Source organism: Canis lupus, chromosome X (assembly GCF_048164855.1).
Source record: "Canis lupus baileyi chromosome X, mCanLup2.hap1, whole genome shotgun sequence".
NCBI lineage: Eukaryota > Metazoa > Chordata > Mammalia > Carnivora > Canidae > Canis > Canis lupus.
This window is the reverse complement of record NC_132876.1, coordinates 109,719,614-109,744,061: the sequence shown is the minus strand read 5'-3', so window position 1 is coordinate 109,744,061 and position 24,448 is coordinate 109,719,614. Positions and strand designations below refer to the sequence as shown.

Here is a 24,448-nt window from a genome sequence, read left to right as displayed (position 1 = left end):
TCTCAGTGTGTGAGACCAGAATATTAGTGATTACTCACCCCCAGGCACCTGCTCCATAAATATCTTAATGTAGCCGTCCTCAGAAACGGAGCCCAGGTACTGAACAATATTGCGGTGCTTGAGGTACTTGTGCAGGGCTATCTCCTCATGCAGAGGCTGTGAGTACCTAGTAAGAAAGGCAAAGCCAGCATCACCTGCCAGATCCCTGGGGCTCGGAGTCCACGCGGCACTGTGCCAAGAACCTGCCCTGCTGGCCATCCCTTCTTTCCAGAAATGGTCTTTCCCTTGGTTCTTATGAGAGTACTCAGGTTCCCATCTGTAAAACGGCACCATAATACCAGCCACACAGCGCTGCTGAAGGCCAAGGTGTGTCCTGTCTCAGGCACCCACTGGAGTGCCTGGCATACAGGAGGTACTCAATGAATGGCTGCTCTTGTTAGGGTCTGAACTCTCCAACTATCCTTTGCCTCTCTGAGCAGGCCTTCTTCTTCTGCCTCGTATGAAGAGTGGTGTTCCAGAAGGTTCTGTCTTCAGCTACCTTCTAGTCTCATTCAGCAGACTCACTCTACACTATAGCAAGAGCTACCTAATGGACCTCTTAGCCCAGCATCTGGTTTCTTTTGTCTTTTCTCTTCTGGCTATGTTTGCTCTTCCTGAAACACATGCCTCATCAGATCACTTATTGTCATCAAGTCCACAGAAAGACCATACTGCTCACCATGGCACATGAGGAACTTCAAACTCAAGTCAGACTACATCTTTTGAAATGTTTGCCTCATTTGAAGAGTGTCTCCACCTCCATCCTACATTCAAGTCTCAACATAATTTGTTGTTCTCTGAATATACTCTGGGTTTGAACAGCTCTGTTCTTCCCTCAGCATAGAATGCTCTAGCCTCCACTCTTCTGCAAGATGGAAGATGGACTCCTACTCATCCCTCAAAAACCAGCTCCAAGATGATTTATTTCCTCAAACTTACCACAACTCACCCAGGAAAAGTGATTCCTCTCCTCTATTGCACATACATTCTGTGCACCCCTCTCTTGTGGCACTTGTCACTGTGACCCCTAGGCAAGGTATCTGCATGCCTGACCAAACCAGGAGCACCCTGACATGAGGCCAGCATCCTAGGCACCTGTCAGTCCCAGTGCCCAACATCCTAAGTTCAGCCACAAATTTAGAAAGCGGGACAGAAACAGTCTCTAAGGTCTCCTCTAGCTCTAAAATTCCCGGAAAAACTACTGGTGATGAAAAGCTGAACTACTGCAACCAGTCAAAGGAGATGGGACATGCCAGCAATTTCCCCTCAAATACAACTGTGCCACTGTATCTGGCATGAGCCTAAGAGACAGAATAGTAGACAAGGAATTCAAGAGACTGGACCCTGGTCTTGCTTCTTCATGTCCTTGGAGAAGTCATTTAATCTTTCCTAGCGTTACAAGAAGCTAGAGGAGTTCATTTCAGGACTGGCCTTTCAGCTCAAATATCGTAACATAGGATCCCATTAAAAATGAAAGGCCAGGAATCCCTGGGTGGCTCAGCAGTTTAGCGCCTGCCTTTGGCCCAGGACGCGATCCTGGAGACCGGGGATCGAATCCCACGTCGGGCTCCTGGTGCATGGAGCCTGCTTCTCCCTCTGCCTATGTCTCTGCTGCTCTCTCTCTCTCTGTGTGACTATCATAAATAAATAAAAAAATTAAAAAAAAGAAAGGCCAGATGACTGAATGAGTGAATAAATGAATGGATGAATGATGAAGGGTCTTCCAGCTGCCAGAAAGCACTTGTAAACCCATTCCTAACAATTCACTGACCACCAGGATGAAGGGCTGTTTGCACGTGTGCATCGGTGTCTGGCACTGAAGGCAACATGCAGATGTCATCTGACCATGCCACTGGAGCACAGAGCTACTCTCACCCCAACTTGCCTGCTGTCTCTCTCTGGGATTTCCTTGATGGCGATTCGCACTTGGTTGCTCAGGTCTCTTCCGGCATACACGATCCCGTACGTGCCTTTCCCCAGCACGACCCTATCGCCGTTCGCATCATGCTCATACGCATACTGAAGAAGGCAAAGCAACAAGATCAAAAAGCACACCACTCCTGGTGGAGCCCCATAAGAGCCTAAACATTGTTCTGCAATTTTCAATTTATAAATAACATTATTTGAGTACCAGGCAGGTCATATTCCTTAGGTTATGTAATTTCCACTCAGTAATTACTGTCAAAGGGTAGAATTCTCATATATTTACAACATGATTTTAAGAGATGGAATTAAAAAAATTAAAAATACAGCTCATATGTAACTTAGTGGGCTCAGCTTTTGGAGATTTGGTTCCACTTTAATGCTGCAATTTAAAAAGACTTCTAAGCATGTCAAGAATCCCAAAGAGGTGCCTTCTTCTTAATCCTTCATTAGCTTCTCAGGAAACCAACCTCTTTCTACAGTCCAGAGAAGAACTGAAGGTCAATAAAATTAAAATTGTCTTAATACAAAGCAAGTATGCAGGGCTTTCCCCTTTCAGGTGGACAGATCCAGCATCAAACACACCACATACATTCTACCTATAATCGCCATTGTCATTCTGTTCCCCCAATCTCATTATCAAAAGTTGTTGTACAGCTGCATTCTAGTTGGTTCTTTCCGAGGATTAAAATAAATGTAACTCTCAAAATTACATTTGAACAATACTTGCTGAACAATACTTGCTTCCGTGGTTTCTATGCTCCGCTGTGCCTACTTCCAGAAATGCACAGAATGTGTGTGGGTCCCGTGTACTTTGAAGGATGTTCATGACACTCAAGATCACTAACAGGTGCCCATCACATCCGATTTACCCAGATATCAGCCTCTCCATACAAGGCTTCTACCTCCCACCTTTCTCGGCCTCCTCATCTGTCACCTTCAAAGTGCATCACTCAACTCATTTCCATAACAAACTTTGATTCTAAACTAAGAATTCAAGTACCTGAGTCAATTATTAAAATAAACCTTTTTGATATTTTTCTGAAAGAAACCTCAAAGACTGAATTTCAAACTAACTTGATAGTAAAAAAACTCATTAAATTATAATCAATGTGAGGACCTGAATTAGTGGCAAATCTGAATAACTGTGCAAATAAACACACGTATAATCAGGTAATAACTAGACTAGAGCGGCAGTGCCCAAAAGAGCTTGGGATTCTCACATCTGTCAGACTGCCTATTAGCAAAAAGAGAAAAAATGAGTGTTAGGATGTAGGGGAAAAAGAACCCTGGTGCACTGTTGGATGGAATGCAAATTGGTGCAGCCGCTCTAAAAAAAGTACAGAGATTCCTCAAGAATTAAAACTAGAGGGAAGCCTGGGTGACTTAGTGGTTTAGCCCCTGCCTTTAGCTCAGGGCATGTTCCTGGAGTCCCAGGATCGAGTCCCACGTCAGGCTCCCTGCATGGAGCCAGCTCCTCCCTCTGCCTGTGTCTCTGCCTCCACCACCCCCCTCTGTGTCTCTCTCATGAATAAATAATAAAATCTTGAAAAAAAAAAGAATTAAAACTATAACCACCTTACGATGCAGCAATTCCAATGCTGGGTATTTACCCAAAGAAAATGAAACCGCCAATTCAAAGAGATACATGCATCCCTACTTCACTGCAGCATTATTTACAACTTCCCCTCTCAAGGGCGATCCTGAGGAATAGTTGAGAGCATCTGTACGGTGCCCAAAGCCCCACCCGGCAGAGTAAGTGTTCAATGAATGCCAGCTCTGAGAAGCCAGCCATGTGCCTAGTGCTGGGGTCCCTCGTCCTGGAGCACTGCTAGGTCTTCACAGCCCCGGCACACGGAAAGCACTTGGTCAACCTCGGTGGGGGAACCAAAGTTCGGGCTGTGCAGATGCCTTTGGGCCCCTGGAGGGGAGCAGCTGGGTCACCAGGAGTCCTCAAGGTGGGCCCATCTGAGTCCCAGGATGTCAGGGACACGCATTGCTGCTGATGGCACCTCTACCGCTCGCATTCTCATTCTTGATGCCTGGGGCCTGCTGCTCCTCCACGGTGAGGTCCGGTGAGGTCCGCCACCAGGTTCCGCTGGCAGGCCCTGAGCACCCCCACCGGGTGGGACACTGCCACGGCCTCCCTCTAGGTGCTCTTCCAGACTCGGCGACTCCCTCACCTGCTGTCAGGGTGCGGGCATACTTCTTAAGGCATCGATCGCGGCATCATACACTTCTAAGGTGAGGGGCCAGTCTCCTCCCGGCCTACACCACAATATCACACATGCTGTCGGTCGCTACACACAGGTCTTGCTCCTCCCGCGGGGCTCCGGCCCTCCCTCCCCCAAGTCCTGTAGGCGCCACAGGGAGGGGAGCAGCCCAGGCAACAGCAGCAGCCCCGGGGCACAGCTCCTTCTGCTCAGGCAGGATAGAGCACAGGTCAAGGCTGCAGCAGGCACATGCTCTAGCCTCCTCTTGCCCACGGGGCACCTGGCAGAGCAGCTTGAGACCCGTGGGCTCCCGGCTCCAGCTCCATAGGCAGGCCCACCCCAGGGCCTCCCTACCTGCCCTGCTCGCTCAGAGCCCCAGGGCCCCACTGCCAGCATCCACCTCCCCGCTGTAGCCACAAGAGAGTATTTTTATTTTTTATTTAAATTAATTAACATATAGCATTTCATTAGTTTCAGAGGTAGAGTTGTGATTCATCAGTTGCATGTAACACCCAGTACTCGTTGCATCATGTGTCCTCCTTAATGCCTATCCGCCCCCCCAGTTACCCCATTCCCCCCACACACACCCCTCCCCTCCAGCAACCCTCAGTTTGTTTCCTGTGGTTAAGAGTATTTTTAAATATAAAGGATTTTCACACACAAAAATGGGACATTTTCTTTAAGCATCGAAGATACAATCGAACTCCAATAAAAAAATATACATATAAAAATATTTGTAACGGAAAAAAATAAATTAAAAAAAGATAGAAGAAGTAATTTTTTCCATGTTGTAGGTCTTCAGTGACTCACCTCTAAGGTGTCTCCATCGGTGTCCCCCTCCAGCTCCATTGTACTGCGCGCTGCATTGCTTATCATCTCTTTAACCAAAGAGCAAAACCTAGAACAGCAAATGTCACAAAGATGCTAATTATCATCACTCATGTTCCCTAGCTTTAACTTATTAAACTGTGATTAAATATACATCAAGTTTTTACAAGTTCATGGAACAATCTACTCCTTGATTCACACAGCACTTTAATGGTTATCTCATCTAGTTCAAATACTCATGTGATACTTGAATCCCCTTCTATATACAGTGGCTCCACTAACTGGTTGGTCAACTGAGGCTTGAATATCTCTAGTGACAGGGAACTCATTACCTCAGAAGGTTGCTCATTCTGTGGACAACTCAATGAGAAGTGCTTTATTTACATTGAACTGAGACTTCATTCACGTCGGTCCCATCCATGGACTGCTTAGAATTAATCCCTCTTCTACATAATAGCCCATTAGAAATGTACACAATTTTATTAAATCCCTGTCAATCTTTCCTCCTTGTTCCTTCAATGTTTCCTCCAGGAATTGTTTTTAAGTCACTCCACTAACAGGCAATTGTTGAAAGGTGTCCCTGTCTTACTCAAGTCTGGCGGTATGACCAGTGTTCCCAAGATGATCTCATTAGTGCTAAGGAGAGTGGGACTCCCACCCCTCATGCTGTAGACACTCTTGTTCTAAGTGCAAAATAAGGTCTTGTAGATGGAGGGTGTAGGGAGGAAACGTAGAAGGTGGCCTCATCATTCTGTTGACATAGATTAAGCTTACTATCAACTGTTACCCGCAGGTCTTTCTCACAAATGCTGCTGGGCCACATCAGCTATCTTAGACTTGTGTAGCTGTTTCTTTACATACAAGTGATTTGACTGACAAAATTTTTATTCAATGCAGGGTGGCAGGGAAGAGTACTGTACATCTGAAGATAATTCCCATAAAACATTAAAATGGTCTTTTCTTTAATCCCATCCCACCTTTGCTTCTAATCTTTGAAAGCTGGGAAACACAACAGTCAGGAGACATGTGGTATGAACTCACCAAAGTAACTAAAATTCACAAGACATTACCACTCGTTGCTAAAAATGTGAAGTGAAATCCTCACACTCTGCTGGTGGAAATATAAAGTAATGACTTCAAAATCAAAATCAACCAGAGGCCTAAATATAAGAGCTAAAACTCTAAGAAGAAAACAAACACCATAGAAAACCTTGGGTCAGGAAAACCCTTCTTAGGTGATCCCAAAACCACAAATGACCAAAGAAAAAACAAATTGAACTGCATCAAAATGTTAATCAACGGTGAACCAAAACCCACAGAGGACAGAGAAGTTATGTTCAAATCACACATCTGATGAAGGACTTGTATCCAGAATATATAAAGAATTCTCAAAAACATTTACAAAAATACAAATGACCCCTTTAAAAATAGGCAGTTTGGAGAAGCCTGGTAAACACTACTTTTTATCAGGTGAGCCAAGTTAATTTCACCAGTAACAAGATACTATATAGATCCTGATATAATGCATGAAAAGGACAGGACATCACTTCTGTGCTATTCCTTCCTAAAATGCATGACACTAATGCAATCATGAGGAAAGAGCAAACAAACCACAACAGATGGGCTACACCAGATCAATTGCCTGTACTCTTTGAAAGCACTGAGTCAAGACAAAGAGGCACTTATGAAGATAAATGAGGACTACACAGATATGACCCTTAAATGTAACATGATCCTGGACTGGATGGCAAGACAGAGAAAAAAATCTTGTGTTTTGCTGTAAAGGACATTAGTTGGACAGTAAATAAAATGTGGCTAAGGTTTGTAGATTACAGAGCCATATCAATCGTAATTTCCTGATAACTGTGCTGTGATTATGTAAGTGAATCTTGTTTTTAGGAAATATGCACACAAGTAGTGAGAGGTAATGAAGCATTATGTCTACAACTCACTCAGCAGTTCAGAACAAAAATAATCATGAGTATGGAGTGAAGGTAAAACAAATGTGGTAAAGGGTTAACACTGGGGAATTCTGGGTGAACTATATATGGAAATTCTTTGTACTGTTTTTCTCAAATTTTTTATTCATTAAAAAATTTTTGTTTTTAAATTTTAAGTAGGCTCCACACCCAACATAGGGCTTGGACTCACGACCCTGAGATTAAGAGTCGCATGCTCTACAGACTGAGCCAGCCAGGTGACCCTCTGAAACCTCCTTGTAGTTCTGAATATTTTTCAAAATAAAAGGTTAAAAAATTCTTTTAATTGGGTGAAGGATTTGAGCAGAGAGTTCTCCAAAGAAAATATATAAATGGCCAGTAAGCTTACGAAAAGATGCTCAGTATCATCAGTCATCAGGGAAATGCAGATCAAAACCACAATCATACTCTACCTAACACCCACCAAGATGTCTAGAATTACAAGGATACACAATAACGCGTGCAGCAAGGATGTGGAGAAATTAGAACCTTCATAATCTGCTGATGACAATGTAAAATCTGATCACAGTCTGGCAGCTCCTCAAGGGTTAAACACAGAGTTATGTAAGACCCAGCAATTTAGCTCCAAGGAAATGAAAACTCAGGTCCACACAAAAAGTGGCAAGTGAATGTCCTTAGTAGCATTATTTATGATAGCTAACAAGTGGAAACAACTCATATCTTTCAAGTTAACAGATAAATCAAGTATGTCCATACAATGGAAGAGTGATGAGCCGCAAAAAGAATGAAGTGCTGATACGATGGTACAGCATAGCCGAACCTTTTTTTTTTTTAAGGATTTTATTTATTTATTTGACAGAGCGAGCAAGCAAGTAAGCACAAGCAGGAGGAGGGGCAGAGGGAGAAGGAGAAGCAGACTCCTCACTGAGCAGGATGCAGGACTCGATCCCAGGATCCTGGGATCATGACCTAAGCCAAAGGCAGTAACTTAATTGACTGAGCCACCCAGGCACCCCAGCATAGATGAGCCTTGACAACATTATAATAACTAAAAAAAATATCAGACACAAAAGACCACATATGATATGATTCCATTTATATGAAATGTCAAGAACAGGCAAATCCACAGAGAATGAGAGAGAGAGAAGATTCATTTTTGCACAAGGAAGGGGTTGGGGGGATTAGGTTGAGGGAAAATGGGGAGTAACTGGTAATGGACACTAGGTTTCTTTTGAAGATCATGAAAATATTCTAAAGTTAGATTGTGGTGATGGTTGCAAAACTGTGAATAAACTGAAAAAAGACTGAACAACACTTTAAATGGGCAGACTGCATGGTATGTGAATTATACCTCAGTGAAATTGTAAAAGTAACTTTCTGTAAGTTAAAATTTCAGGAAAGGCAGTGCATCTAATAAATATTCTCCCAACAAAGATCCTTCAAAACTTATTTGCCATAATTAGATCACAAACACCTGAATCAGCTGTAACTCACCTACTACACTGGTCTTCAGTGGAAAAGTAGATTTGAAAGTCATCAGAATTATCAAGGACATAAAGAAAACAACACCGTTCATCAAACTTGGATATGCTGTAAAATTGGAAAAACATAAGAAACCTTATTATTTTTAAGTTATGATGTCACTTTTACATTTTTGAGAAAAATCTAGTCCTAGATTTTCTTCCATTTTACAAATTTGCAAGATTTATTAATGTTTTAGTAAATACTCTCCAAATTTGACTTCTATTTCCCTACCAAATTTAAATAGCAGGGACATTTATCTTGCATATGTTTGAGTTTGTATTCATCAAATGACTTTTGTATGTATCGAGAACTTACCATTAGATACAGCGCTAAGCAAAGCATAGAACAGCAAGAACGCAAAATAAATACGGTCTCTCTCCCTCAAGAGTTTATCATTTCACACACAAGCCGGGAAACTTATTTGTGAAATAATGTATTATGGCATCTTAAGGAATTTCTAGACTTGAAAAATAACAGGACACAGAATTTGGGGCCACACAAGGAAGGTAGAAATCTATGTGGCATCTTAGCTCAAGAAAGGCCTTTACATGTTATCTGGTCCATTTCCACCTAAGGTCAGGATCTGACTCTACAGCATCTCACTCAATGTTCTGCTTTCCTGGACATAACCAGTGACAGAAAATCACCATACTCCATCTGCTGATGGATTTCACTGCTAGAAAGTTCTTTACCTACACTGGGCCAAAGCCTACACGATGGCCTTCATTTTGCCAGGCAGCACTATGGAAAAGCCTAAATTCTCTTCAAACAAATGATGCTACTTTATGTTTCTCTAAGTCATCTCTCCCTGAGAGTCAAAGCTTCTTTAGCCATTCTTTTTGTGTCAGGGATTACATGACAAATACGGAGTTGAAACAGCAATAGTACAGGGTGATTTAAAAATACTTAAAACAAGGCTATGCATAAGTTTCGGAAACCAATTTGTAAATGAACTATCACTGTTAGTTGGGTAGCACTGGGAATGTTCAACACGTGCTCTTTATAGCATATTGGTCCTAGGGTCTGATTCACCCCTAGCCCTTTGCACATCCCTGATGATGGCTGAATGGCAGCAAGAGGCAGCTCTATGAGGAGGCACAAACAAAAGGTTCTTGACTATATATTCTCATATCACTTAGTTTCTGGAGTAGTAAGTTTTTGAAAATGTTCAAGACTTTGAATTATATTTTTAAGCAGTATTACTCAAATACTACTGTTCTTAAATTATTTCCCTCCCTTTGACATGACAAAAATATTATTCTAATTTTTTTTAATTTTTATTTATTTATGATAGTCAGAGAGAGAGAGAGAGAGAGAGAGAGAGAGAGGCAGAGACACAGGCAGACGGAGAAGCAGGCTCCATGCACCGGGAGCCCGACGTGGGATTCGATCCCGGGTCTCCAGGATCACGCCCTGGACCAAAGGCAGGCGCCAAACCGCTGCGCCACCCAGGGATCCCTTATTCTAATTTAAATAGTGCTGTGCCTAGGACAGGATCATACTATGTCTGGAGGTAACAGGGGATTCATTCAGAAGCCTGTGGTCTTCCAATCAGATAAAGGACATACAGTTCTCATCTGAGCCCTTCATGTAATGGAAACTATGAAGAAACAGAGTCCTGAAGAGGCTAAGTGATTTTGTCAAGGTTAAACAATGAAAGAAAGATTAGAACTCACATCTGCTTCAGAGCTGCTCCTATTCTTGGATGTGCTGGCAGGGTAAAGCTCAGAGTGTAGCCACAAGGGTCACCAAATGGTCACTACCCCGATCCAAAGAGCAAGCACCATAGCTCTCCTTGGATTACACCATATGCTCCCCCAACTGATAACAACAATGCCCCCGGCTCCATTACTCTACTCAGGAGACCCCAACCATGTGTCATTACCGTAACTCCTTCAGTCAGTGGGATTCCGGGGTTCCCTGAGCACTTGAACATCAATGGCTCAGAGAAGAAACACTTTGTCTTCTGTATTTTTTTTTAAAAAAAGTTTGAGACAAGAGAGTTTAGTCTATTGGATACCAAAAAAAAGCTTCTTTGTCACAACAAGCCAAGAAGCCCTTACTAGTAGCACACGAATAAGCTCAGGCAGGGTCACAAAAGAGAACATAGTCTATTTTGAATTATGTTAAAAATGAGAATATCACATATTATAAACAAGTGGAAACATTAAAGTAATAAAACACTGCCAACATTATTTGTATTAGAACAATAATGCCATTTTCCCTTATGTTCTTACCTTATTCCCCTAATGGAAGAAGCTGTAAAATTCCATTCATGAATTTGTTTCTGCAGGTTTTAAAGACAAAAGTCAGTAGAGCTTGATTTTTTTCCATGCCAAAAAAACTTTTGATTTCATTCTCTGGTCAATTACTTCTGCTATTTTACTTTCAATAGAGATTTAGGAGTTAGAGCAATATATTTTATATAACTTGGAAGACCAAAAACATTTTTTCCTCTTTTTTTTTTTTAAAGATTTTATTTATTTGAGAGAGTGAGCTCAAGCAGGGGAGGGGGAGTGGCAGGCAGAGGGAGAGGGAGGAGCACTCCCCACTGAGCAGGGAGCCTGATGTGGGGCTCCATCCCAACCTGAGCCAAAGACAGACACTTAACCAACTGAGCCACCCAGGCACCCCCAGAAACATTTTTTAACGTATTGCAAAAAGTCATTTGTATCTTTAATCCAGTTTAGAGCAAAAGATATGAATTTGAAACAGAATAAGCACAGAGTAAGCACCACTGAATGGACTTTCATCTTCTGTCAACATATCAGGAAAACTCTAAAATGAGTTTGGGGACAGCCCACCCAAGTTGGTGACCTCTGAAAATGTTTGCAGAAGAATGTGGCAGACAACAATGTTCTCCCATCTTTCTTTTTTCTCCCTGGGCACACAGCTAGCATACATTTCCCAGCCTCCCCTGCAGTTGGGTGGGGCCGCAAGAAGAGTTTTGATCAATGGGATGTGAGGAAGAATGATGTGTACCAAATGTGGGTGTGGTTCATAATAACCTCAGCAATCCTCTAGTCCACTATGAGAGGGAATGGGGACCCTGCCAACTTGGGTATGACACAAGGCATAAACTTTGATCATGTTAAGACATTGATATTTGGGGGCTATTTGTTTCAGCAGATCGCTTTCCATAACTAACACAAAGACTAACCTGGATTTCAATCTGTACAAGATGCATTTTTAAAGATAACTGTTTCCTTCCTCCACCACTACTGCCTGTACTTAACAAATGCTGCACAAAGCTAAGCCTCAGAAGAGTGATCCGAGGTACAATACCAATATGTCACAATAAGAGAAAATCATTCAAAATAAGGAAACACATTTGGCTGGCCCAAAGAATGTCCTAACTGACCAGCTAAGCATCCCCCTCCCCCAGAGAAATGTGAGAGCCAGAAGACTGGGCATATGGCATAGGAGAACAGCCACGAGCATCTGGGTGACGAGTTTCCTGCCATCCTAGAGGAGCGACAACAGGATGTGGGAGGATGGTCCTCAATGGGAGAAGGTCCACTTGACCATGTTAAGTACCTGCTATGTGCCAGGCAAGGTACCAGCACTGAGGACATAACAAAGAACAAAGCCCCTGCCCCCATGGGGCTTATATTCGCATGAGAGAGAACAAATTAAGTAGTAACTGAACAGCATGACAGAGGACGAAAAGCCAAAGAGAGCCGGGAAGGGCATTCAGGTGGGGCAGGGGTCATGATGTTAAACTGGGTGCTCCAAGAAGGCATCTCTGAGGACTCTTCAGCAGAAGGCTAAGGCAGGTGAAGGAGTGAGACTTGCAGACATAGTCCTGGGCTGAAGGGAAAAGGCATGTCCCCAGGGCATGTCTGGGGACCAGCAGAGAGGGAGTAGGAGAGGAGGTTGGAGAGCTCATGAGGAAGATCACACGGGGCCTTGGAGACCATCACCAGGCTCCCAGTTTCTACTCTGTAGAAGATGAGGTGAGGGCCGTGAGAGATAGAAGCATACATCAACATGGAAGCCCCCACCTGGGACCCAACTGTGTACAAAGACTGAGGGTATTTCAGAGGAGTTGTGTTCAAAGTCAGTGAAAGGCAGCCGTGGTGGAGAGCAGGAGCCTGCTTCTGGATTCGGGTACAGAAACATGAACCAGGGCAGATTTCAGAGCACCTTGTCCAAGTCACCTATAGGCAAGAAGCTGCATGTATATAAAGAGCTTGGCCACAGGAGCTTTCAAAGTGTCCCCAGATGGAAGGTTTACCCCACAGCATAGCTTTAGGGAACTTCCTGATTTAGGAGGAAGATTTGCAGGTTAAGAAGTAAACAACACAGACTCCCATCTTTCCCTTTATATCACAGTCAATGGGCATTTGTGTGTGTGTGTGGGGGGGGGACCTGCTTTGTAGATACTATGGATATAAAAACATATAAGTCATACTTGAGTTTGCAAAGCACTTGGGGAGAAGTTCTCAAAAAGTGATCAAAGAGCAATGGGAAATACTGTGGACACAATATAGGCAAGAAAGCAGCCTAATTCAGTGAAAGGGGAGGAAAGGTAGTTAGAGACGCCGCCGCACAAGTTAGGGCTTGGATGACTGGAAGAAGAAATCGCATGGAGTAAGGAGGTCAGAAGAGCACACGTAGGACTCCGCAGGGCCAGCTCAGGGGACGAGAGGGTAGGATTACAGGGACTTCACACTCCATAAGAGAGCATGAGTTTGCATCTGTAAAGCCATGAGATTCAGTCATGGTTTTGGGGAAGAACAAGAGGACCAGAACAAGTGTTTTAAAATTATTAAACTTCTGAATTGAAGTATACCATATGTTCAGAAAAGGGCACAGTGATCATCGCAGTAAATTTTCACAAAATGAAGACTCGCTGTAGCCAGTTTCTAAATGAAGAGACAGAACAGGAACAGCAGCCCAGAAGCTTCCCTCATAAACCCCCACGCGCCTAGTCATCCAAAGGTGGAAACAGCAACCGCTATTCTGATTTCTACCACCACGGAGAGTTTTGCCTGCCCTGCAATAACATGTAAATGAAATCGTCAAGTCCACACTCCCTTGCATCTGCAGGTGGGGTTTTTCGTGAAACGCCTGGTGGTGGAAGTCAGGACTGCCCATCCGGTTTCTGATCTGCTGTCCTGGAGGGTCAACTGGCACAGAGTCCTCCATCATGACTGCGGTGGCTGTCTTCTCCCGGCAGGCAGCGACCTCACCCTTTCTGAGAATGGCTATTTTACTACATCTAAATCATGAGGAAATGGACTTGAGACTGTAGCTTTCCATGTCAGGGTCAGAAGCCTCCAGTAAGAGTGCACTGGAAGCAGAGCCAGGGTGGGCTACAGAGCAATGGGCCAGGAGGCTAGAGGCAGGGGCATGTCTCCAGGGTCCCCTGGGTGCCAACTCAGCATTTTCCCTCCTGGTCCTAGAGTGTGTGCCTCTGGGGAGGCATCTTGGGGGTCTGTGACAATTTTGTAGACTTTTTATGCGCTTCTCCTGTTGCTAACATAAGCAGAAAAAGCAGTAACAATAACAGCTTTTCCTAACAAGCAGCCCTAGCTGTGTGCTCAGTGGCAGGGGCTACTGGATGCCTGTTGGCGACTCCAGGGCACAGGAGCTGCTGAGGGTACAAGGCTGTGTATGTCCCTGCCCTGCACAGCCTACTCACACTGTTGTGCTGGGGGCACCTGGAGCCAGCTTAGGAAGGCCAACCGTGTACATCTCCTCCTAACCCCAAGTTGGGGCATCCACTGGAGGTTGCTTGAAACTGGCCATGGTGGGAACAGTACTGGAGGAACCAGCAAACATTACACGTCCCCATGCTGCTTGTTAAACATATACCAGCAGAAGTTTCTGAATCCTTGGCTAACAAACCAGAACTTAACCTACTCTTACAGCAGTGCAGCATGTAAGTGAACACGCACATGCATGTGATCTCCCTCACCAGCCACAGCCCACCAGGAAAAAATGTAACATTGTGTAGAGAAATGTCATCTCACTCCAGACAAATCTGCTTGCTTTCACGATCTGCAGAATTTCAAAAATGTAAATGAAGGCTAAAGCAAAAGCTTCCTCTCAAAGCAAAAAAGGCAATTTCTATTTCCCTCAGACGTTTGTTCTGACAACTATGAGCACTTGTACAAAACATTTCATCAGTCAATGAAAACTAGCATTTGCTGCTTCTACCATTCTTTTCCATTTCTTATTATGGACTATGTTCAAAGTAACACATTTACAACTAGGGAGATAGTATATGTACCCACGGGAATGTCCATTAAGGGCAGCAAGCACTGTAGGATTCAATACAATGGACAAAGTTTATAGAATTCCACAAGCCCAAAGACATTTGGCTCCAAAAGTTTGAAGAGTCCACTTGAATAGGATTAGTTTCTTTCCTCAAGTACTGGTCAAAACATGAGGAGTTGAGTACGTACATCAATGGAATGGTCAGGTTACAGATCAGAATTTTGAAAATCCTCTCCTATCACAGTGGCATCAATGACACAAGAAAATCATCAAGGCTTGCTTCTAATACAAGAATTCCAACATCGAAAGCATGGGACCTGGAGGGGGGCGCAAGGGGGCAGAAGCCAGGCTTTGGGGTTGGAGGGTGTCTGCTGATATTCTCTTCCTTGACCATGCTGGTCACGCAGGTGTGTTCAATTGGCAAACATCCATCGAACTATACATTTATGACTGATAGACTTTTTCAGTGTGTATACTTCCATAAAAGGTTAAAAACAGCCAAAGAGGTAAATTTAATAGAGAACATATTCATTCTTCAAAGGAGATCTGTTTGAACACCATGTGTAAATTTTATTGTGGTTTTTCTTTTGCACTCAAATATTTAATTAATACACACAGTACAGCAAAGCAAACAAAAAACCCAAGCACGCATTCAGGCAGCTCATCTTCACTAATGGCTGAGTCTGATGAATAAGAAGGCTGCTTCTCTGTTAAATATTAGACAAAGTTACTGGCTTATACCTGTAATGTTTGGGTCTCTGCAAACCAGCTGTTGAAGCCCTAACCCCAAGTGTGCCAGGATTCTGAGATAGGGCCTTGGGGAGGCAATCAGGTCATGAGGATGGAGCGCCCACGATGGGATTAGTGCCCTTATTAAAAGAGACACAAGGGGGATCCCTGGGTGGCGCAGCGGTTTGGCGCCTGCCTTTGGCCCAGGGCGCGATCCTGGAGACCCGGGATCGAATCCCACATCGGGCTCCCGGTGCATGGAGCCTGCTTCTCCCTCTGCCTGTGTCTCTGCCTCTCTCTCTCTCTCTCTATGTGACTATCATAAATAAATAAAAAAAAAATAAAAAAAATAAAAGAGACACAAGGGAAATACCTCCCCATCATCTGGGGGCACACAAGATGACAGCCTATTGTGACCTGGGCGAGAGGGCCCTCACCAAAACCTGACCACACTGGTATCCCACCCTGGGACTCCCAGCCTCCAGAACTGGGAGAAAGAAATATCTACTGTTTAAGCCCCCAATTCATGGTATCCTGTTACACAACTCAAGATTTCAAGTCTATTTCTTTTTTTTTATATACCTTTACTGAGGTATAATAGACGAAGACCTGCACAAATTTCATGTGCATAATCTAAGAAGTTTCAGACACTCATGGAACCATCACCACAATCAAGGTAATGGCCAGATCCAACATCTCCCCAAGTGTCCTTGGTCCCTTGGTCTTTGTTTTGTGTGTGTGTGTGGGGGGGTGGCGGGCAGGTAAGGACACATGAGATTCACTCTTTTAACAAATTCTGAAGTGCACAATGGCATACTAGTAACTATAGGGGCCATGGTGTACAGCACACATCGGCAACTTGTTCATCCAGAAGTCAGACCTTGTACTCCCTGAACAATGGGGGGGGGGGTGCTGTGTTAGGACTATTTCTGATAAGGAATTTCTTATATGATTCTGGCCCTCTGCTTATTCTCCAATGTTGCATTTCATTTTTGAAGATATGGTCTATATTTGCCTGATTAAGACATAATTGCTCACTCTCTTATATCCAGGAAAAAAAATCCTTCTTTGCCAGGTTAATGGCAGACATCTCCTCACACTCCATGAAAACATACAAAGCAAATAGATCTACCTAGTGAATGCACTTGCCAAAGGTGCTAGATTACTAAAAATGTTTTATTAAAGAAAGAAGCTGAAGAAGTACTTCAGACACACACAGACAAAAACATAGTTACTACCACAGACACCAGGCACGGCCCAGTGTTTCTGTGACCTCTTTAGTGGGCACTTAAAGTGTTCCCTCTCCAGTATCATTGGTGTCAATATAAATTGAAGTGGTACAAACCTGACAGGAGCTTTCAAATTTTATTTATCTTTAGTATCTATCAAATTTCTTTTTTTTAAAAGATTTTATTTATTTATTCATGAGAGACACACACACACACACACAGAGAGGCAGAGATGCAGGCAGAGGGAGAAGCAGGCTCCATGCAGGGAGCCCAATGTGGGACTCAATTCCAGGTCTCCGGGATCACGCCCTGAGCCAAAGGCAGACACTCAACGGCTGAGCCACCCAGGCATCCCTTTCTTTTTCTTTTTTAAAGATCTTAGAGAGTCAATGGGGGCAGGGTCAGAGATGGAGGGACACAGACAATCTCAAGAAGACTTCCTGCTGAGTGCAGAGCCTGATCCCAGGATCCCAAGATCACGACATGAGCTGAAACCAAGAGTCAGACTCTCAACTGACTGAGCCACCCAAGTGCCCCATAGCTATCAACTTTTAAACAAAGGTAGTCTTAAATCTAGCAGTTCCGTTTTGGGGAATCTCTGCCCCTGAAACAATCTATGGGAGCATGTAGGGTGCAACCACCAGGATGGGCACTGACCTCCTATCTATCATTGGCTAGAGTGCATGGGTGAGCCTGGAATGTGCACTGCAGGCAGGTAGGAAAATAAATTATGGTTCATCCATACTTGGAAAGGTATCACCATGATATGAGAATATAGGGAATATTACAATTAAAAACATCAGGTGGATGGATCACTGTGTGCTATCTGAAAAACTATGATGTAAGAATCAATCAAAACATCAAGTTGCAAAATAATATACACTGTATGATCTCACTTTAATGAAAATGCTTCTATCTCTCTCTCCACACACACACACACACACACACACACACAATGTTTGCATGCATACACCCACCTACACATACATAAGGGAGTTTAGAGAATGGTAAAGATGGATATCCACCAAGTCACTGGGGAGGGGAATGGGAAGGAGGTTTTGGGGGATCTGGAGGGACTTTCCCCATTACTCCTCATGGTTTAACTTGTTTTTTTTTTTTTAGATTTTATTTATTTATTTGACAGAGATAGATAGAGAGAGAGAGAGCGCACAAGCAGGAGGAATGGCAGAGAGAGAGGGAAAAGCAGGCTCCCTGCAGAGCAGGGACTCTGACTTGGGACTTGATCTCAGGACCCTGGAATCATGACCTGAGCCAAAGGTAGAGGCTTATCTGGTTGAGCCACCCTAGGCACCCTTAACTTCTTTTCTCAACAAGCCTGTATTCATTCACATAAATATACACACATTCATTCATACACACAGATACACAAATATATAATATAAACATATATAAAATGGGAAAACCAGCGTCCTCTCTCCCATCTGTAATTATACTCTCATACACTCCTGGACCTTACAAGTCAGTCACAGGTGCCTGTTCTTTCAAGTACTACAACAAAGACTCTCTTACTTGAACACTGAATTTGTGACGACACAACAGAGAATAAAGAGAGCTGTGATTTTTTTTTCTTACCATTTCTGTGGGTGAGACATGCCACAGAGAAACTGTCTTCTCCTCAGCCTCATTATTTATAGAGACATACGAAGGCTGGTAGACTTTGGTTGGTTCTATCACCAGCACCTAAAAGAACAGATTTCTGTGACACACAGGAACATACCACAGACAGGTCACTCTGCCCAGTGAGCAAGTAGAAAGTGCTATATTCCACAAGTATTTGAGTCTGTGTGCCAACATTGCTCTAGGGCCCATGGACACCAGTCATGACAGAAGTCCCCTCCTCACATGGGAGTCCATGCTCTGATGGGGCAGATAAGAAATACACACATAGGGATATGGAATATGGTCACATAGGCAGCTCTGAGTCAAGTACAACAGAATAAAGGTGTATGCGGGGTCACTTTAGCCAGGGTGGCCAAGAAAGGCCTGCTCAAGAAGGTGACAGAAGAAACAGGGAAGCAACAGTTTTTGAGAGAAATGAAGGAAACTGGATGATCTGCAGGTAGGTTCCCAAGTCTGTAAAAAATACAAGAGGACTTATGCTAAGTGAGGTGACATTCCATCAGTAATGTTTTATTGCTGGGGGTCAGGGAGGGAGGGAAGGGGAGGAAGAGAGGAGAGAGGGAGAGAGGAAGAGAATGAATGAATGAATTTCCAAAGCAAGTAAAACAACATATTTAAGGTCGCTAAATCTGGGTAGAGATTACACAAGTGTCTGTTCCATTATTTTTTTTGTACCTTTCAATAAGTTTGAAATATTTCATAATTAAAAGATTTTCAAACTTCTTACCCAAGAACAAAATCATTATCATAATCATTTCAAACAACTTAATCTCCATTAGAAGTTTAATGAAATTCCTCAACATGGCACGTTCACAAAATCTCATGGCATAAATATGAAATATAATGATCTGAAGCTCAATATCTAGGGTGCTTAGATATCTTAAGACTCCTTGTAAGGTGGTCGTCTAAATTTGACACAAAAAGCTAATCGCCATTTTGCTTTCCAATAATATTTTAAAAATTAACTAGTGTCATTGGAGGCAAACCAAAGCTCAACAGCAAACAGCACCAAGTTACAAAATTTTACTATTACTCTTGCACTGATTTAGAACAGGGTTCCCCCACTATGGCACTGCTGACATTTGGGGCTGAGTATTTCTGTGCTGGGGGAGGGGCTAACCCATGCACTGTGGGTGGCTGGCAGCACCCCTGGCCCTCACCCCACTAACTGCCAGGAGCAAAACCTTCCTTGCAGTTGTGTCAACCGAAAATGTCTCCAGATACTGCCAAATGTCTGCCAAGAGACAAAATGACTCTCAGTTGAGACACTATTTTAGAGGTCATAGCCGACTTTTTCTAGTGAGTTGATCGATCAACTGGCTGATTCTACAGAAGACTGATGGGTATCTAATATTTTCAATTACTCTAAGGTTTTTCTACGTTTCAGAGTACTCAATAATTAGCACCAATCCCCAGTTTCTTTTATTCTATCTGAAAGAAATGGATTTAGCATGACTTACTGGAAATCTGAGTCCATTAGGAGCTTCATTTGTTGCCTCAAAAATCATATCTAACCAGAAGTTAAGCCGTTCTTGCCTGGGTGAATGTTCAGTAATGGATTTCTTGAAGCGCTGAATTAATAACAAGTTCTGAACTAATGACCTGAGGTACCTGGAAAAATCAAGAGCACCAATAAATTAGATTCTTCAAGAAATGGAATCAATTCTACTCCCTTTAAAAAAGGTTTCCCAAAAGCTTCATTTACTTAAAATCATATTGTGTAATGAGTGCTTCTTTATCATTTGGCAGCCACAGACTTAATTAAAAGAAATCCAAAGAGCGGTCAAAATAAGTCTGTCCAACAAAATCATACAATATGGCTTTTTACCAACATTGGGTTAATGGTATTCAAAGTGTGGACACTGGCAAACATTTGCTAACTTGTCTTAAAAACAAAAACATGCAGTTTGAAATTCAAACCAATTACAAAATGGCAAACTCATGGTCTTTTTAAAACTTAACCTTTTTATTATTAAGTGATTATAGATTTATATATAGTCGTAAGAAACAATACAGAGAGATCTCATGTACCCTTGGCCCGATTTGTACCAATGATGATAGCTGATAAAATTCTAGAATAAGATCACAAGTAGGATATTGAATGGATACAGTTAAGATAAAAAATACTTTCACTGTCACAAGGATCCTTCCCGTCTCCCTTCTACAGTCATACCATTTCCCTTCCATCCCTCCTCTTCTTCTTGACCTCTGCCAGTCACCAATGTGAAACTCATTGTATTTTTTAAATTAGATCTGACCAGGTAGATTTTGAAGTTATGAGATCTTCAATCTCACCACATCTTTACTGGTCACATCCTCTCTGGTAGTGAATGCAGATGGTTGAGTTGAAAGCATCAGAGTATTATTTTGTCCTTTGAGGACCAAGTCTGGAGCTGCCCTGGGAAGGCAGATCAGCTTGACTCAGACTGACTTGCTTGGGTACTGTGCACTGAACAATGACCTCAGTAGGCCTGGGTTGTCTAAACTCTACACATTCCAAAGAAAGGTCTGGCCCTTGACTGGCTTTTGGAACATCATCTTTGAGTCCTTGGGCTATTCAGTCTGGTAAGAATGTTTCTGTTTATCGGGGGCCTTGGGCCACACCACCTAGTCCATCCTAACAATAGGACTCAAGGTGGGGGCCTTGGGCCATGCTATATCAGTGTCCTCTCCAGAGGGGCTGGGGACTCGGTGACTAAGGTCAACCACATGGATGCTCCATACCTGTACAACCGACAGCCCCCTCATAAAACCCTGGACACCAAGCCTTGGTGAGCCTCCCTGGTTGTCAATACTTTGTGTGTGCTGCCATCCATAGTTGTGGAGAGAAATCGGCACTGTGTAAGTCACCCCACTGGGCGCGGACAGCAGGACTCTGGTGCCTGGCCTCTTCCAGACTCTACCCTGTATGCCTTGTGCTTCTGCTGACTTCTGTCTGTATATACGTGTATTGTAATAAATCTTAAACCTGAGTACAACAGCCATTCTGAGTCCTATGAGTTCTTCTAGTGAATCATGAACCCCGGGGCGGTCTTGGGGCTACGATATTAGGTGCCCACACTGTCAGCCAGGGTAGGTGCGGATGCACTGAGAATGCACCAAGGCTCAGCTGTCACCTCTGTGGAGTCCGCTCTGTCTGGATCAGGTGCAGCAGAGCACCTGAAAAGTTCTGGAAAAAGCAGCTGCTCCAGGAGGGCTAGAGGCTCTGCCTGCCTCCCTGTTCGTGCAGCCTCAGAAAGACTTCCAAGATGTTGATATGGTTTGGGGATCACATTTGGGTCTTTCAGACTGACTGGGAAGAAATGGGGTTCAACTGAAAATGACTACAGACATTCTGACCCCTGTGAGTCCAGACTGTCCTACTGAGCTGGGCAAGAACAGGGGGCAGATGAAAGTGGATCATTAAACGTAAAAAATTTTAAATTATGCATGTAATCCAAATGCATTTTAGACAAATTAGAAAAATGAAGATAAAAAAGATTTAAAACTTCTCATAAGGCTATGTCTCTGAGAGAACCACTGTCACCCTTTTGGAGCGAACCCCTCATTCAATGATTACACAGATACTGGGACACCTGCGTGGCTCAGTGGTTGCACATCTGCCTTCAGCTCAGGGCACGATCCCGGAGTTCCGGGATCGAGTCCCACATCAGGCTCCCTGCGAGGAGCCGGCTTCTCCCTCTGCCTATGTCTCTGCCTTTCTGTGTCTCTCATGAATGATAAATAAATCTTAAAAAAATAATTACACAGATATCTAGTGAGCACCTATTATGAGACCACAGGAATCAATGACAGAATGATGATTCTCATGGAGCTTCACATCAACTGGCAAGTCAGCTATTGCCCACCCCTCGCAATAACTCAGACTTTACTCTGAGTTACATACCGAACACCACTTTTTAATGAAAAGAAGTCCACAGAGAACAGTGGTTCTCAAAGCATGATTTCCCAGACCAGCAGCAGACTGTCAGCTGTAGATGCAAATTCTCAGGCCCCTTCCTAGACCTTTGGAACCAGATATCCTAAGGGTGGGCACAGCAATCTGTGTTTTTTTTTTTAAGATTTTATTTATTTATTCACGAGAGACACAGAGAGAGAGAGAAAGAGGGGCAGAGACACAGGCAGAGGGAGAAGCAGGCTCCATGCAGGGAGCCTCCATGCAGGGAGACTCCAGGATCACACCCTGGGCCGAAGGCAGGCACTAAACTGCTGAGCCTCCGAGGGATCCCCCAACAATCTGTGTTTTAATCAACATAGCGGATTCAGATACACAAACAACTTTGAGAACCGCTGATCGAGAACAATATACCCTGCCGTTGGCTTTTCTTATTCTTATCCATGAACACATGTCCATGTTTCCCAGTGTTCTTTCTTGCACGTTTTAATGGCTACATAATGGGCTAACCTGTGGCCACTGCTGTGCCACCATGTTTTTGACCGTATCTTGGTTTTTTTGTGATGCACATTGTGCACATTTGTGATGCACATTGCTTTCTTGGTGTGCTTTTAGCTCTACTACCCACTTTTTCACAAATACATGCTAGTACCAAAGAATGTTTTGTTCTCAATGACTGAGATGACCTGAAGAAATTAATAAGATTGAAAGTCTCATCTTGGAGATAGAGCACACAGGGACATATTCCATACATGTATGTGCCAGTGGGTCTGTCCTTCCCTCCCGTCACATAAAACCAAGTGTGCCTGCGGAGCTGTTTTTGCTTCCATTACATTGTTTATGTTAATGAAGAAGTCAGAAAGACAAACACAGCAAGTGTTATTGTCTTTTGCAATTTAGCCACTTTCCCCTTCAGAATAAGATCAGATATTGAGAGAAGTGAGGACCCCCCGCCACACACACACACACACACACACACACACACACACACACACGACTCACCAAACTGGAGGTCTCAGTTTGAACAACCTCTCTGCCGCCTGGACCGCCTTCCCGATATCATTGGCCAACACACCGACGGTGACAAACTGACCCACATCCCAGTAATTGCTCATTTTCTCCAAGCTCCCTTTCCTTCCCAACAAACTGTTCAGCCGGACACCTGAAGGATTTGAATTTTAATGAAGTTATGAAAAATCTTTCTAGCTTCTCTCCTATTATGCAAGCCTTTAGAGAGAGGAAATAGCATACACTTTATTTTTTTTTTTTGCATGCACTTTATTTTGGCTGCTGTCTCAGGTGTGCTATCAGAGAATAACTGTTACCTGTGAAATAAAATGCTAGTTATTTGAAGATAATTTTTAATGCTGAATTGGGGTGACCAAAGCCTATCAACTCCTGTGATCATAAATAGCTTTACCTATCTTCCTTAGTTCCATGGAAGTTTCAAATTGTTGTCCAGCAACTATCAGCAGAACTGCCAGGTTAATTCCTGAATAGAGAGATGACTGGAGCTCAAAGCCTTTGCGGTACCTGTAATGAAAGACCCACCAGATTACTATCATGGTACAAGGAAAAAATGGTAAGTAATGGCACAAGCCAACCTTCTCATGAACTCTTCTTTAAAAATGTCATAACACTAAGTAGTTAAAAAAAACTGATGAGGAAAATTTTTTAAAGATTTATTTGACAGAGAAAGAGAGAGAGAGAGAGAGAGAGAGAACACAAGTACAAGCAGGGGGAGAAGCAGAGGGAGAGGGAGAAGCAGCCTCCCTGCTGAGCAGGGAGCCCAGTACAGAGCTCAATTCCAGGACCCTGGGATCATGACCTGAGCGGAAGGCAGACACTTAACTGACTGAGCCAGTCAGGTGCCCCAGGTTTTTATATATATATAAAAATTTATATATTTTTATGATTTTATATATAAAATAACTGTATGAAATAAATTAAAGTATACAAAAGAAATTTAAAACCTTTTATAACTCTACCCCCATAAAGCAGACCACAACTGGATGTCCAAATCTCATCTTAAAAGTTAGACTCCATTTGTACACAGAGCATTTTTCATTACATAGGAATTCCATCAATTGTAGGCTATTACTCTGCAGGCTGTTTGCTTTTATCACAAAATGGAGTCAGTTTTTCCTGTAGGAAGCAGTGTTGCCAGAATCCTGGACTCTAGATTACTCTGCAAATAGTGGCATAAAGTGAGAGAAAGAGCAGAGATCTATTCCACTAGGATAAAGAACAATATCTGAAACA

At 43.2% G+C, this 24,448-nt stretch overlaps 1 protein-coding gene across 2 annotated transcripts in view; it reads right to left on the bottom strand.

Moving 5' to 3' along the window:
• Positions 1-24,448, bottom strand: part of MAP3K15 (mitogen-activated protein kinase kinase kinase 15) — a 114,238-nt gene that overhangs the window by 22,449 nt on the left and 67,341 nt on the right. For both annotated transcript variants that reach the window (XR_012026136.1, XM_072815492.1), the window contains exons 8-16: positions 23,607-23,719; positions 23,189-23,348; positions 19,752-19,902; positions 18,244-18,351; positions 10,705-10,754; positions 8,438-8,533; positions 4,986-5,073; positions 1,925-2,058; positions 39-166 (exon numbers count right to left, since the gene is read on the bottom strand). Coding sequence is in view for 1 of the 2 variants with exons in the window: in XM_072815492.1 (XP_072671593.1) it covers positions 39-166; positions 1,925-2,058; positions 4,986-5,073; positions 8,438-8,533; positions 10,705-10,754; positions 18,244-18,351; positions 19,752-19,902; positions 23,189-23,348; positions 23,607-23,719 (1,028 nt within the window). In the remaining variant the exon portion in view is untranslated. The remainder of the gene's footprint in view (positions 1-38; positions 167-1,924; positions 2,059-4,985; positions 5,074-8,437; positions 8,534-10,704; positions 10,755-18,243; positions 18,352-19,751; positions 19,903-23,188; positions 23,349-23,606; positions 23,720-24,448) is intronic.